The sequence below is a fragment of the Bombus terrestris genome, chromosome 9 (assembly GCF_910591885.1).
Source record: "Bombus terrestris chromosome 9, iyBomTerr1.2, whole genome shotgun sequence".
Lineage (NCBI taxonomy): Eukaryota > Metazoa > Arthropoda > Insecta > Hymenoptera > Apidae > Bombus > Bombus terrestris.
This window is the reverse complement of record NC_063277.1, coordinates 11824077-11839884: the sequence shown is the minus strand read 5'-3', so window position 1 is coordinate 11839884 and position 15808 is coordinate 11824077. Positions and strand designations below refer to the sequence as shown.

At 30.0% G+C, this 15808-nt stretch overlaps 3 protein-coding genes across 6 annotated transcripts; 1 reads left to right on the top strand and 2 right to left on the bottom strand.

Annotated features, from left to right (window-relative positions):
* Nucleotides 1–477: 477 nt before the first annotated feature.
* Nucleotides 478–3766, top strand: LOC100650964. The gene is made up of 4 exons (XM_003397541.4): nucleotides 478–985; nucleotides 2789–2986; nucleotides 3076–3249; nucleotides 3399–3766. Exons 1-4 carry the CDS (start codon nucleotides 932–934, stop codon nucleotides 3678–3680), a joined length of 708 nt encoding a protein of 235 aa, XP_003397589.1. The 5' UTR covers nucleotides 478–931; the 3' UTR covers nucleotides 3681–3766.
* A 684-nt stretch (nucleotides 3767–4450) lies between these two features.
* On the bottom strand, nucleotides 4451–9700 carry LOC100651085 (ras-related protein Rab-7a). 4 transcript variants are annotated; one of them, XM_012311740.3, is made up of 7 exons: nucleotides 9578–9690; nucleotides 9389–9495; nucleotides 9024–9306; nucleotides 8463–8648; nucleotides 8169–8387; nucleotides 7013–7150; nucleotides 4451–6932 (listed from the first exon to the last, which is right to left on the bottom strand). In XM_012311740.3, exons 4-7 carry the CDS (start codon nucleotides 8640–8642, stop codon nucleotides 6846–6848), a joined length of 624 nt encoding a protein of 207 aa, XP_012167130.1. In that variant the 5' UTR covers nucleotides 8643–8648; nucleotides 9024–9306; nucleotides 9389–9495; nucleotides 9578–9690; the 3' UTR covers nucleotides 4451–6845. The 4 variants fall into 4 exon arrangements, with proteins under 4 accessions (XP_012167130.1, XP_012167131.1, XP_020720393.1 ...); XM_012311741.3 differs by having other exon boundaries at nucleotides 9403–9495; XM_020864734.2 differs by lacking the exon at nucleotides 9024–9306 and having other exon boundaries at nucleotides 9403–9495.
* A 159-nt stretch (nucleotides 9701–9859) lies between these two features.
* Nucleotides 9860–15803, bottom strand: LOC100650605 (DNA repair protein RAD50). The gene is made up of 17 exons (XM_012311746.3): nucleotides 15437–15803; nucleotides 15098–15247; nucleotides 14505–14946; nucleotides 14255–14409; nucleotides 13981–14179; nucleotides 13677–13900; nucleotides 13242–13607; nucleotides 13048–13168; nucleotides 12586–12964; nucleotides 12301–12506; nucleotides 11900–12237; nucleotides 11387–11806; nucleotides 11087–11212; nucleotides 10727–11002; nucleotides 10513–10646; nucleotides 10303–10434; nucleotides 9860–10228 (listed from the first exon to the last, which is right to left on the bottom strand). The coding sequence occupies exons 1-17, from the start codon at nucleotides 15665–15667 to the stop codon at nucleotides 9964–9966; spliced, it is 4164 nt and encodes a 1387-aa protein (XP_012167136.2). The 5' UTR covers nucleotides 15668–15803; the 3' UTR covers nucleotides 9860–9963.
* Nucleotides 15804–15808: the final 5 nt, after the last annotated feature.

Genomic DNA, 15808 nt, shown 5'->3' with positions numbered 1-15808 from the left:
CGGGTCAATGTGTCGTCGGTCCTTCAATTGAATAGTTTCGTAGAAAAGGCCTACGTGAACCTGGCCACGAGTGTTTGCGGAACACGTGCGTGGTAGGCCTAAGAAAAGACAAAGGGATGCTAGAACAGTCACTGTTAGTGGAGAAGCCAAAGAGTGTGAATCAAGAAGTCAGAGAATGCGAGTTGCGTTGTCAAGATAGTGTTGCTAGCGTTGTCGTGAGAGTGTGGTCCGCGTGAGAGAGAGAGAGAGAGAGAGAGAGAGAGCGTTGGATCTATTGTGACGAGAGTTGCAAATTAACTATTGAGTTGTCTAGATTATAGCACGTTATTGTGATAGTTCACGTTAAACAACTATCGTTCTTCTGTTTAATCAACATCTGTACAATCCATTTATTGTAAATAAATCAATCATTAATAATATTATATTTCCGATATTACAAGACTACTTTCTTTATTTATTAAAAAATAATCTTCTTACTCGAGTATTTAAAGCGAGTGACTTGAATCTAGAGAAACAAAAGAGGTTATTGCATAAACAATTTACATCGATAGTTGGACACCTATATTTTCATATTTTAGAATATTTAACACGAATTGATTTCTTTTTAACTAAAAGTTACCACAAACTGAATTTCAACACGGATAGAAAAATACACGTGGATGCTAAATAGGATAATAATAGAATAGCTACCTTATCGAAAATTGAATCATGTGCAATATATATATACGCCCAATTACAGATTGATAGATACATGATCAGATATACCTGAACGCGTTATCATTCATTCTCTTTGCCCCGATAATGCAGTTGAATTCACATTTAGCAAATAACTGATTTCCTATAAAAAGGCAAGTGTGCTCATTTATCATTATCAGTACGCCAAGACGTGATATACCAAGTGGATCGATATTTTTGCTTCTTATTCAGAAACATGAAGACGTTCGTTTTTCTTTGCCTACTGTTCGTGACTGTCTGTTCTGCACAGGTAAGAGTCTGTTTAATAGAATATGGATATTTATGCATCTATAGGAATTTGAAATACGCAAAAATGTATAGGACACACATATCCAAAGTAAAGGACCTCAACTCGCAATTCGCTGTTTAGACTCCATCTTTTCTTAATTGTTCTCAGAAAAATATGAGTTTGCATAAGTATCCCACAGTCTAATATGATTAATTGGCGAAATTTATTAGTCAATTGTCCGGCATCTGGATCAATTTGTTAAACTTTAAAAGAGACTTACAATGTTTTACTTCGATTGTAAACATTACTCTTTGCATAGGTTTTATACAAACCGTTCATAAATATCTGGATGTTTTGCTCGATTCATTGTAATATTTGGGATGACCAATTTTAAATGATGAAAAATGTGTACAAATTAATGACGAATTAATGACTAGAAGCGCTATTAACTATTTATGAAATCAATAGACTACAAATTTAAATTATCGAATAAATAACTGTATCGCAATTAATCGCGCTACGGTCCTAATTGGATTACTCTTGTCTTCGCTTCAACAGTCAAGAAAATTTTTATGTTATGAGAAGCAGATTAGCATAAAGTTAAAGTAATAAATAAATATAATAATGAAGTTCGATGACGGAGATATTGAGGAGGAAAACTAGTGATAGGTGTTGGCTGCCCCTATCAAAGGTCGTTCGCGGGAGAAATCGGCCATCGAGTGTTTACATGTAAAAACCCGCTGTTACGTCGCGTGAGACAATTCGCACGCCATCCCTCGTTGTCTGACCACTAAAGGCCCACGCGGGTAGTTATCTAACGATAAAAGCGGGTTTTCGTGTGAGCAATGTCACACATGAGCCACGTTGGTAGGAGGCTTCATCCATCTCTTCTCACTTATTAATGTTGGTCATAACCAATGGGCATCGCGGATCGTGTTACTCTCACTTTCCTAACGAAAAGTGTGAGCAACGAATCCGCTTTCTTCGTACCTAAAACACACTCACACCGAGCTTTCCTCCGTAATGACACGAGAGCGAAGTAACAGTAACAAACAGTCAATCGACAGAAGTCAAAGCTCAGCAGTCAGAGTCAAATCTCGATAACACTCAAAGTCAAAACGCGGTCGTCAACACGAAAAGAGTCTCAGGTCGTACTCACTCGTAGTTTGGCAATCAACATGCACACAATTGTATCCAATATTGAAGTTATTTAATTGTTGGAAATATATATATTATAACCTGTTAAAATCAGCGTTATACTCACTCAACCAACCCTATTATCTTAATCGAAATATAATGTTAATAGATTGATCTATTCGTGGCGTCGATTATTCGAATCGTAACGGAAATTTACGATTCCCGTTGACGCGCTTCTTCGAGCGGTAAAATTACCAAGGAGTCTCGACTTAAAGAATGCATTGTATAAATTAAGGGTCTCGACAGTAAGAAAAAAATCCAAATCTGAGGACGGGCATTAACGGTTCCTTGATATTATTGCGGGGTCCAGCAAATATGTTTGCATAGTTGTTGACTATCTTGGCCGAAGAATGGATTAGAATATAAATTTGGGTCACAGGACGTAACAAACGTTATAAACATTGAAATATGTTACTAATTCGTTGAATACACAACACAAACTTCAATAACTCAATTTAATTATCTAATTTAATAATCTACTTAAATAATACTCACTAACTTAATAAATTCTTTGTTAGAAATTGATCTAGAATGAGGCCGGCAATTGACAAATTAATCGACAAATTTTTGACAAATTTACTTATCGGTTATAATGTCTGCACGTTTGATTAAATGTTTTGATTTTAGAGATTCCCCAACGACATATTAAATCAGGCAATGAATGCTATAAAAAATGCTAAAAGCTCGGTTGACAGTGTCATGTTAGATTTGAAAAACTCTCAGACGAACATTGGCTTAAACGGAAAAAATCAAATTAGCAACCTTTATATTCAAGCTAGTCAGAACATCAACTCAATTTTAAAAACTCGTCTTGATTATATCAAGGTAAGTCACAGTCTCACCAAATAACATTCGCTTCATAAACATTTAAGACGAGTAATTAAATGATTAATATTAATAATGGCGGTCATTAGGAAAAGTCACAAGAAGCAAAGGAGTCAGGTAAGAATGCTGAAGATTGTTTTAATACCGTCACAAAGAATATGAAGGACGCCGGTCAAACAGGGTATAATCAACTCAATAATTGCGAAAACACAGCAAATCAAAATTTGAACACAGTACTACAAGCATTTGACAACGAGCAAGCAGTATGTATCATATTTTTATATTAATTGTTAAATTTAACCACATCAAGTAGCGAATACTTACGCTTATGCTTTAAATATTTTATTAATTATATTATATATAATTAATATATTATATACACTTATATTGGTATATACATTTTAACTTTCAGAATGGACAGAAATTAAAAAATCAATTAGATCAGGTTGCCTTGGGATGCATGGGTTCTTCTAATCCTCAACAAGTCGCAAGTTGTATACTTATGAAAGTAGGAGTCATCAATCAGGATATTCGTCAATACCAGCAAAGAGCTTCACAACTGAACATGAATGCAGAGAGGAATAAAAATGCAATTACTTTACAACAAACATCTTGCAATAGTGGTGCCATCTCCATAGTTCAAAATGCATCTAGTAAAGCCATATATGCCGCAGCTGATTGTCTTAAAAACTAAAACGAATAGGTCTTAAATGTTAATAGAATGTTGAATCGAAAATTAAATTTGTCGATTATAAAATAAAACCCATAAATTAACGCCTACACCTCTATGACATCGTAATGAACTATCCTATCATTTGCTTTGCTCATACTAGAATGCGTTTGAGATATTGTTAACCAATGTCACTGGAAACACCCTATGTATCTCTATTTTTTTATATCAACCCTCTTTTGTATCTCTACTTATTTCACAAATTTATATAATTCGATATGGTTTCAAAGCTAAATGAATCACCTTGATATAACTGAATTTTTTTATTAATACGTGCAATTACTCACTACTCACTGTTTGCAATTCTTTTTATGTATGTTATGTATATATATATCGACAAATCTCGTAAGTTTCCGAATTTATAATATTATATAGAGGCTTACATTAAATTTAGTGATAAGAAGAATAAAATTATTTTCCAATTCTCAAAAGAGACATCTCTATTTCATATCATATTTTATCTGTAAATGAATGTAATTTATTCTCTATAAAGTCGTGTGTATATATGTATGTATGTATGTATGTGTATATTTGACATTAATCGTAAAAATTTGTTTAAAACTTAACAAAGGCCGTTTGATATCATACATGACATTAATATAAAATATTCTATACGCATTTTATAATCTAATCATAGATATCCTTGGTTCAACATTCATATATATTCGTATAATATATACACATACGTGCATCATATGTATACTTTTGTAGACTTCACTTAAATAAATAGTTGGTTCAAAGGAAAGATAAAATTGCATTATATAAAAACGAATACTTTTTTACAATCGTACAAGGGGTAAATATTTAATTTACATCGATTAAAACATAACATGTTAAAACTTTCGAATAAAACTACACTGTGTTATAGGCTATTCTTTTACTTGGAAACAGCCATTTTTTGCCATTATCTTTCAATTATTAAATTAATGTTATGTTGAATTATATTTTAATCTTATACGCTATTTCGTACAGGGTTTGCTAGATTTACTATCTATCTCAACAGACATTCATCTCCATAATAACAACATAGACATCGAGTCATAATAGGGATAATGATAGTCTTATATTTTGTTTCAGGTCACACGATGATTATCCGTGGCACAGATATATCAGCGAATTAATTCGACCAGCTCATGATTTTGTTGCAATAAATGTATTTCTTCTTTTTTTTCTTTTAGTTCACTTAAAACTAAGAATAGCAATAGTAGTTTTATAGCAGCAGCAGCAGCAATAATGATAATATTTTTAATAACTATCATTAACATATTTCGATAAAATTATATTAATAATTATAATTGTAATCGTCATGACCATCATCATTTATATACATATATATTACGTGTATATGCGTACATGTATGATTATGCACGTTTCAGCGTGCAAGACTATTATCATAGAAGTACGCATATATTACACGTGCTAAACCTTCTCATAAGAAATCTTATATGTATGTATCAATTCAGCTCACGCAATCTTTTGCTCTAAATTTCTCAGGATGGTGACTTACATCTAAAATTATATTTTTTTTTTAAATATGAAAGTGATCGTCGGCACCGCGTCGCATAATTTTTGCATAATTATATCAAATAACAATATCACTTTTATAAATCCTCCTTTTCTTTTTTTTATATAAACGTATTAATTCAATAGAATATAGTTGCTGTACAACAAATGTCTTTTCATTGAAAAAGTTTGATTTTAAAAAAAAATTATTCACACATGACAATAAAATTGCCCTTTGACTATTAATGAATTCTTTTGGACAAACTAAATGATCTTGAAAATATAATGCAGGCAATAACATTGAATGTAAGAAAAATAAAAGCAAAAATTTATAACTTTTAAAAATAATTCATCAAGTATCTACTATACATTGCATGATATGTTTAATATAAAAATGTTTTTTTAAACAATATTTGATAAAATTTATGATTACATCTGAATAGTTTCCATAGAATTAAAACGTTTAAAAATCACTGCAGCGCGGCTCAGGACTCTCACTTTAGGGAGGAATTTAAAGATACACGAAAATACTAATATGCAAGTATTGTGGGCGCATCGAGTGTACCAAATAACAAATTATCCAATTATTGAGTTGTTTTTAAAAAGGGAATTTTTTCCTCGAAAACGCACTAGCCTTTTCAGATTGAGATGATCGTGCAATACCATCACACATACATTGTGATGTTATTAAACAAATTCACAGTTATTTAAATTTATGCGGACAATGTATGTAATGTTCTTTGAGAACTGCAATATCTCGAGCGACATAACAATTAGCAAGGTTTGCATTGCTAGAAAAATTCAGAGGTAGTTAAATAATCGCAAAGTTTCAATAAAAATCCCACTACATCAAATTATTTACACTATATGTATCAATCATGTTAAAAAATACATAAGTTTCCATTTAATTTGACAGGAAGTTAGATTTGAGAAATGATCGAACGAATATACCCACAAAAATTTTTTTAGAGCTCCTCAATAAATGCGATTGTACTTAATGAATTATGAGCAAACTTGTGATGATCTAATTGTTATGCTAAGTGTGTTCCCGACCCGTGAATTTTCCTCCCAACATAAGTTTTATCTATGTGATTCAAAAACATTGTAGTGTTACCCCACAATGAAGGACATCAACAATGAGCTGTAAAGATGCAATTAAAAAGGGCAGCTCATACTGTTCGCCATACCTAATAAGAGAGCATTACAATTTTCGGAAATAATGTGTTGAACGTATTGCTGGACGAGCCAAGTATCAACACAAACACACAATATAAAATACAACATAGTCTTTCATGTAATGAAGCCAAATGGATGCTCCTTGGTACAAAATTTGTCTAATTTTATTGTTTAAGATGCATTGCTTATAAATTTCCTTATACATATATACATATATCTTTATTTTTTTCAATATTTCACATAATTCCAATGAAAACAATTTTTCAAAGTTGTAAATATGCTTTAAAAATATTTCGGATGAAATCTAAGTAAAAGAAACCAAGGTGCATGCTTAAGACTTCCAAAACACGTCAAGCTCGATGTAGTATTTCCTAAAATGCGCAGGTACGCGAATGTACGATCTGACCTGTGCATCTATGTGCTTGTCCAAAATTTTCACCACTCCAAGACCTAGCAAGCACAAGAATCACCCTTGCCATTGTTTCTTTGGTCATTGGTCAATTTAATTTGGTCTGGGAATTCATTATATAATTCCACCTAAAATAATAGCGTTATTTGTTATATTTTAATATTTGCTAATTATAAACAGATAAATACAAAAAAAGAGTATGACGTACCTCACTTTCTTGAGCTAAAGCATTCTTCGCTATCGTTTGGAAGGCTTGTTCAACATTGATGGCTTCTTTAGCACTAGTTTCAAAATATGGAATATTGTTTTTAGATTGACACCACTGCTGTGCTTTCTTACCATGAATCTGAAATGTATTTATTAATAAGGGCACAAATTATTTGAAACTTAAAACAATCAAAATAAATATAGATCTTTAAGTAAAAAGAATAACAAGCTAATTATTTAGAAAGCGGATGCGTTTTCGACTTCGATGATTTTTAACCCCTTGGCCTATAAACGGAACCCACGAATCTGACTCGTGGTAAAAAATTTGTGCCACTTTGAAATAATAAATTGTTTTTGTTAACTGATCAATTGATCATGATTACGCCCTAGACGTCTTAAAAACATTATTTGTCCTCAAACGTTGTTTATTATTTCACAATTCCTTTTGTAGTCCCTAAATATATATGTCATAAGAAGTATACATTTTTCGCCAGTTCGGGCACACGGCTGAACAGATGAATGGCACGGCGTACGACCGAACTTCTTGCTTACTGCGGCTCGCGCGATCGGCAGATAGCGTGTAAGCCAAGGGGTTAAATATGTTGTAAAATTCAACATCTTTTACAATTATTTCCTATACATATAACCATCAGATTGCCTTAGCTTTTAAGATATTCGCAAAACACTGTGGGTACCATTACAGTGAATTTTGCCTATAATTGTGGTAGCATATGCATCAGTAAATAAAACAAAGGATAACCTGAACCTACTTCTTATTTTTTGTTTATAGCTTACGGAGGTTGGGCGAGCTTGAGTATTTCACAGATCTTTCGAACGAAAGCCTCGTGCATAACTGCATATGCGAGGCTGTAAGCCATTAATAATTTTGTTCTATCGATATTAAAAACTATTATCATTAATAAGTTAAGTTTAGGTCTGGATTAGGTTTTGGAAAATTTCCAGAAACATTTTGTACAGCATCAGATATACAGTTGTGTACGAAATTTTCGTGGAAACTGTATATTTAGATTCGTAAAATATAATACAAATGTAAAGAGATTGAAAGCTGACTAAAATTGAAAATGCCTTTGTTCTCTAAATAATTAGATTATAATAATAATAAAATTACATCTAAAATGTATTTAAAATGCTCTTACCACTTTGGATTCTAAATCAACTTTATTTCCAAGTACTACAAATGGAAAATTATCTGGATCACGAGGAGAAGCTTGAATCAAGAATTCATCTCTCCAAGAGTCTAAAGATTTAAAGCTACTGGGTGCTGAAACATCAAATACGAGTACACAACAATCAGCGCCCCTGTAGAAAGCAACACCTAAAGATTGAAACCTTTCTTGGCCAGCTGTATCCCAAATCTATTTAAAAATAAAAAATGAGATAAAAGAAGGTATAGTATTGTATGAATATTATTTTATTTAACATATATTTACCTGCATAGTAACTATCCTATCGTCTACCATTACTTCTTTGGTAAGAAAATCTGCACCTATAGTAGCTTTATATTGATTGCTAAATTTCTTGCTTACATACTGATTCATAAGAGAAGTTTTACCAACTCCTGAATCTCCAAGGATAATGACCTTAAGCAGTAGTTTCTTATGAGAAGCCATTGTGAACTAAAAACAAAAAAAAATCATATTTACTATGAATTTTGTTAGTAAGTTTAATTAGAAGATATAAATCTTATTAATGATATTTAGAATGCCACTTAAAAATATGATAAATTAAAGCTAAATCATAACATTAGTGTTTTATTCTACGAAGATAATATTAAAATATATTAGTTATGAATCAGAGTCAAAACATTTGTAATCAAACACAAATGTGTCATATGTATGAACAACTTAGATAAGAATGAAATACAAATAATGAAATTGGAATTTGAATTAATTATTATCAGCTAGTTGAAAATATACTTAATCCTCTTTTAATATGAATAAGTATGAAGCTTAATTACTTGAAACTTATATGTAAAAAAAATCTTACAATACCTTTTATAATTAGAATTATAAACTGAATATTTTGTTAGACAGTTATTTCTTGACCTTAAATAAATATCCTATTAGCATGCAACAGTCTACGAACGTGAAATCGCACTATAAAACGATGCGAACGCAAAACATTGGTCCGAATGTCACGGGTAGATGACTTTTTTTTAGTGAATCATTGAACGTGAATGGGAAAAGTACTCCCCTTGCAATGACGTATGTACATTACTTGAAAAAAATCATTGCTCGGAGACGTTCCAAATACGTTGTTTTTGGCGGTTAATGTCTACAATGTTTGAATTATATTATAATAAAAGTACAAAACACCGCTTCAGTATAAAAGTAAATATGATAAAATGAAAATATACGTAATTAGACAGACACAAAATAGAATCCGTTTAACTGCGATGCTTGAAAACCTGTCAACACGCGATCTCGACAATTGAGATTTAGCATCAGAGATTAAACAAGCGCCCTAAAAAATGTACATGACGTTCATTGATAAATGCCAATGACAATCAACATTGTGCTAAAATATCAATTACAAATTACGTTACCTCGAATTAGTTAGAAAACAGTAAGTGAAATTTCTCTCGGTCAGCTTCACACAAAGAAAATGGCGTGTTATGAAATCACGAGTATGACAACGATGTCGTCACCTGTTCTTCGTCTCTTTTATCGACCGAGTACAATCAAAACTCGATTGTTAAAATCGATTCAATACTCGATAAATTTACTTACGTTTGATTAAAAATGCGGCAATATTTGAAAAACGATATGGCACTATACAAAGAACAGAAATTTAGGTATGGATAGACTATTTCTTCAAAATCGTAATATACATAATAAGAGAAATTTTATTTATAAAAAAAATAATCTTTAATCCTATGTTTTAGTTATGCAAATAGTAATTTATATTTTATTTAAGTTATACAAGAGCAATTTATTGAAATATATATCTTTTTTTTGATGTTGCGCTTTCAATAGGAGGATCAGCATCATCATCCGAAATATGTCTTCTTTTCTTATGTGTTTGCTCGTTAGGCGCTTTTCTTTGCGAAGTTGTTTCATGTAATTTATCTTGTAAGATGGAACGTTCTTCACTTTCTTCATTAGACGACTCTTCTTCATCAGATTCTTGTTTTATAGGATCTGACGCAATACGATCTTGACTGTTCACTAGACAATGTCTAATTGCTGTGTAACCGCTAAAAATATATAAATTACAATTGAACAAGCAAAATATAGTATGTGTACATGTACGTATTTGTTATAGACGTACTTTTGCTTACGGTAAAGTTGATAAAAGCCTTTATTACTGTTTAATTCAGCTAGTTTGAATAAAAATTTCTCATCGTGACTAATTACAATTAACTGAAAATTTTTCTGATGTTGTGATCGCAATTTGACAACTCTTTAACATGAAAATAATACATTAAAGTTTCGAATTATACATTGAAAATAATATTAATAAGAATTTATTACAACATACGTAGCCAACGCTTCTGCTAGACTATCAGCATTTTCTTGATCCAAATTTGTTGTTGGTTCATCCAATGCAAGAATCCCGCAATCTTTACAGAATGTTTCTGCTAAAGCGAGTCTTATAATTATCGACGCTAGAACCTGTTAATTAAATTTGGGATCATACACAAATAATAAAATACATTATTTTACTATCTTCATTACTGTAAATTAAAAATTACTTTTTGACCAGCACTACAACGACCTTTCATATCTATTTCATGACCATGTTTCATTTGAACTAATTTGTAATTATATGTTCTTCTTGTGCTACCTATCCCTTCGGTTGCGTCTGTATGAATTTCTATTGATGTTGTATCTTTCCCAGTATATACAAGTTTCCACATCTGTTTAATGATTCTATTAACTGTGGCCATACGCTCTTCATGATATTGTATCATAGCCACATCCAATGCTTTGCTATATGCTTTTAAGTTTAATATAGCTTCTTCTATAACCTAGTACAAAGAAAAATTACTTAAGATTTACGTTATTAATATCGAACAAAATATAAGAACTAAAAGATCTGTATTGTATATTACCGTTAATTCGATGCATTTGCTTTTATAATTTTTACGAGCTTGTCTATATATATCTTTTTTTAGTTCTTGCGTATATTGCTGCAGTGTTCTTTCCAATTCTTCTTGATTTCCCTTAATTATATTTTGCTAAAAATAATTTAAAAAAATATATAAATGTATAAAAATATATTGCAAATAATTGATTTTTCAGAGCATTCGTAAACAATTAAAGTATAAGAAAGGTAAATACATAAATTATACGAAGTATGAAGAGATAGTATATATGTGATCATGTAAAATTTCAATTATAAAATGCTTTACCTGACGGAGTATAGTTTGTTCTCTACTTTGTACATTCTTCCAGTCGTTAAGTACTTGAGAATAATTTATAGCGTTCAATTTCTCCTTTATTTTTAAATATTTTTGTTGTAAATTTTTGGTTGTTTCCTGAGTTTGCAGCAGTGCAAGATTATCTGACAACTCCCTTTTTCGAACTTCTTGACGAGTAACATTTTCCTTTAATTTATTAATCGTTGTTTCTATATCACTTTTTTCACAAAGCAGTTCATTAAGCAACTTTTCATAATCTTTTATTTTCTTTTCAGAGTTTTCTAAAGATTCGGGAACATTATTATATACGGAAATATCAACCTCATCCTGTATTCTTTGTAATTCAGATAAACGTCTAACTGCATCTGTTACCAATTTTCTATCACATTCCAGTTTTGCCGAATTATCTTTCTAAAATAGAAATATATTGGACATTTTTTATATTATAAATTTAATGAAAGTGCACTAATATATCCTTATACAAAGAGTAATTTAAAAATATACCCTCTTTTCTTCTAATTTCTCAAGCTCTGAATTTAATTCGGTTTCTGCTATAGTTACTTGCTTTTTCAATATATTAATTGATTTCCAAAGAGAAATTTCTTTTGAGTACAAGGTTTCCTGTTTTTCCTTCAATTCTTTTACTTTTTGTATATCTGATTGGATCTTTAATTTCTCCTCCTGTAATGTATTTTGTTCTTGTCGAGCATTATTTAATTTTTCATTATGCATATTTATTTTAGATTGTAATTCTTCAATATTATCGCGAATATTTTTTAAAGACATTTTCAACTCTTCTCTTTGACTTTGAGCTTCCTCAAGGCTACGTTTTGTCTTAATGCCTATAGAAATAAATAAATAAATTTCTTTATAAATGTGGTAAAAAATTAATTTTTTTAATATACCTGCAGCAGTCATACGAATTTGTAAGTTATCAATTGTTTGTTTCAGTTTGGAAATGTCATCAATGTATGTATCCCATAACATAATATCACCTACGATATCTTTGCATATTGCTAATTTCTTTTTAGGACAAGTTTTTTTCGTTTCTAATTCCATTACAGTTGTTCGAGATATACTCAACTTATTTTTTGATTTTTCTAAACTATTCCTAAAATATTGTTTGTAGGAAGTGTTATAAATTTTATAACAAAATAGTAAGATAAATACATAAACAATAAAAAATTTACATTAATTTTTCTAATTCACTCTCTTCTAATTGTATTATTTTTTCAACGACCGGTTTTAATTGCAACATTTTATCATATTTTTCCTGTTGTGTTTTCAATTCTCTTTCACATTCCTTCAAACGATTTGGATGATTTTCCATTTCACTTTCCATTTCTTTTAATAAAGTTACAACATTTTCACGTTTGTCAAAATCTCTATGGCATAGAGGACAAGAAGGATTTGTTTCTCTTAATTGTTTCATATACTCTTTGTAAGCTACACTTTGATGAGCATACATTCCCCTTTTGTCTTGAAGATCTTTTACTTTTTTCGATTGTAATAATAAAGTCTCATCAAAACTTTTGTAGTGACAAACTGATGAAACTTTTTCTTTATCCGCTAAAATAAATAATGTATTGTCAATGATAAGTTTAAAGATTGGTATATAAATATAATTTTTATTTATTCAATTTTAAGCTCACAATTAATTTCTCTTTTTTTATTTTGAAGCTCATGTTCAATATGTGATATTGTTGTTTCTAATGTAGTTATTCGACGTTCTTCTGCCTGAATTTCTTGGTTGATAGATTCCATTTCATTTGCCTAGAATTAATAGAATTATACAACTAAGTTCACAAACTTTCTGATTGTAAATTTAATGACTATCTTTAAATACCAATTGTTTTTGAACCACATCTAGATTAGTTTTTAATTTAGTTTGGGATAGTTCTTTAATATCAAACAAAGTCATTATGTCTTCTTCACGTTTGTTCTTTAATTCTTCTATTTCTTTTTCTTTAGAATCTAATGTAGATTTATTTAAATCTAATTCAGCTTGCTGCGTACTCTGTTTCGATAATAAAGTTATTTCTTGATCAACCGTATTTAGAAGTGTTTCCATTTCATTCCGAATCTTAATTTTGTTAACAACTTCTTTTTTCACAACATTCACATCCATTGCTTCATTTAATTCCTGAACTTTTTTCTGTACTTCTTGTATTCTTAACTCAATGGAACTTAGTTTACTTGCTGCTGCACCAAGCTAGAAATAAAAAATTTTAAACAAATTTAAAATAAAAATGACAATATTTTGAGGAAAAAAATATACAACCTGCGCAATATCTAATTTTATTTTATTAATTTCTTCTTTTGTTTGTGTTACTTCACTTTCTTTAAGATTTTTTTCTGATTCTACTTTTGAATGTTTGCTACGTAAAGAATCAATTGCTTTGTGTAATGCATTTTCTTCTTCTTCTCTTTTCAATCTTTTCTGTTCTACGCAATGCCGTAATTCTTCCATTTTTTCAGTCAGCCTGCTAGTAAGGGCCATTATTTCTAAAAAATTTTTAATTTTACATGAACATATATGTCAGTTCAAACATAAAAATGTTTTTAATATCTTTTTAGATTCAAACCTAATTCTGATACATTTGTATCAATGTTGTCAATATTCCAAGAAGATAATATTTCATTTAATATTGCATTGCGAAGATTAACCTTCCTTTCGTGATCTTTAATTTGTTGTCTTAAAGAACCATTGGATACTCTTTCATTAGATAAATCACTTGATATGCTAGATTCTTTTCCAGCAATATTTTTTAATCTTTTTGCAAGCTAAATATTTTACAAAGAAAAGTTCAATCAACATTGAGCACATCTTTTTTGTTTAATAATAGATATTAATAATACCTCTTCTATTTTGTCAGTTTGTCCTATTAATTCTTCATCATGTGATTCTATCTGCTTTAATAATTCTTCTTTAGTCCCTTCAAACACATATTGTAAATCTTCTTCTAATCTATCCAGTTGTTGTTTGAACATGTCATATTCTGCTTTTTTTCTCTCTAAAAGAAACCATATATATAAAAACAAAAATTATAAATAAATATAAAAAATTAATTATGAAATAAATTATTATTAATATTTATCAAAACATTACTTTCTTCATTTTGCAGATTTTTGTAATCAGCATCTAATTTTTCAAATTTTTTAATTTTCTGCTGCACAGGTTCTAATTCTTTATCAAATTCCACAATTTTGGCTTTAGAATCTTCCAATCGTTTTTTATTATCTTCAAGCTTTGCTTCTTTATCTGCTACTTCACTAACAATAAGTTGGCAATTTTGTTTTTGCTCTTTCAATATATGCATCTTTTGATTCATATCTTTGATATATTTCATAATGTTTTCAAGAGCTTTATTAAATCTAGCACTATCAAAAATCTCATCAAATTTTTCTTTTAATTTTTTACCATCTTGGAAAGGCCAATTGAGGTCTTCTTGATGACAAAAGATCACATAATCCAAAATGGGTTTTGAAACTCCCATTGCTAATGTAAGTTCTGTATCAACATTAGCACATTTATTAGATATTGATACTGGCTATATAAACAAAAGATCATAAACATCATTAAAAACACCTATAATTTATACATAAATAATATATACTGTATATATAATATAATCTATACAATATATATCTAATGTATATTACTAATTCTATTAATATAATTTATATTCACAAAGAACATACCTTATTTTGACCTTTCATTATTCTAGTTAAAGCATTATCGAGAGTTTTAAATTTCACTGACACATTTCCTTTTGTTGACTCTATCGTTCTACATATTATGTACATATTACCTGCTGCATCAATTATTTCAGCTTTTACAACACCTCGGATCTATGTAAAAAAACAAATTAATTATATAGAGAAAGCGTAAGTATTGCATACTTTTTAAAAAAAATTATTTTAGGAGAATATCTTTAAACTTAATAACCTAGGTTTATTTTTAAAACTTTTAACTTATACTAATTAAATATATGAAAATAGTTATGCATAATGTAATATGTAATGGATATTATATTATACCGATGGTGTCGCCGATAGAGTTGGATCATGAATAAAAAATTTTCCTCGATCTGAGCCAGGTGGAAATTCACCGCAAGTAGCAAATTTTAGTGCTTCAATAATTGTCGTTTTTCCAGTACCATTTGGACCAAGAATAAGTGTCAAAGGACGAGAAAATCGAATCTTAGCTTCATCATTCAGATCGCCAAAATTACGAATACCACGAATAGAAAGTCTCCTTATTCGTGACATCGTTCAAAATATATGAATTTAGCTTGTTTATTACGGAATAATGTAATACAGTAAACGGAAACAATAGATCGAACTGCGCGTCAATTTACTCTTACCCAGTGAACAATGAATTGAAAAGACCGTGCGACTTCGAATTCGCGC

Bases quoted from the DNA above. Each gene is read 5' to 3' on its own strand.
- LOC100650964 (XM_003397541.4), top strand. From the start codon at position 932: ATGAAGACGTTCGTTTTTCTTTGCCTACTGTTCGTGACTGTCTGTTCT. The intron at 986-2,788 runs GTAAGAGTCTGT...TTTTGATTTTAG, and splicing joins TGACTGTCTGTTCTGCACAG to AGATTCCCCAACGACATATT. The intron at 2,987-3,075 runs GTAAGTCACAGT...GGCGGTCATTAG, and splicing joins CTCGTCTTGATTATATCAAG to GAAAAGTCACAAGAAGCAAA.
- LOC100651085 (XM_003397542.4), bottom strand. From the start codon at position 8,642: ATGGCTTCTCATAAGAAACTACTGCTTAAGGTCATTATCCTTGGAGAT. The intron at 8,388-8,462 runs GTAAATATATGT...ATTTTTAAATAG, and splicing joins ATAGGATAGTTACTATGCAG to ATTTGGGATACAGCTGGCCA. The intron at 7,151-8,168 runs GTAAGAGCATTT...AATACATTTCAG, and splicing joins TTGATTTAGAATCCAAAGTG to ATTCATGGTAAGAAAGCACA.
- LOC100650605 (XM_012311746.3), bottom strand. From the start codon at position 15,667: ATGTCACGAATAAGGAGACTTTCTATTCGTGGTATTCGTAATTTTGGC. The intron at 13,901-13,980 runs GTTTGAATCTAA...AAAATTTTTTAG, and splicing joins TACAAATGTATCAGAATTAG to AAATAATGGCCCTTACTAGC. The intron at 13,169-13,241 runs GTATTTAAAGAT...TATTAATTCTAG, and splicing joins ATGTGGTTCAAAAACAATTG to GCAAATGAAATGGAATCTAT.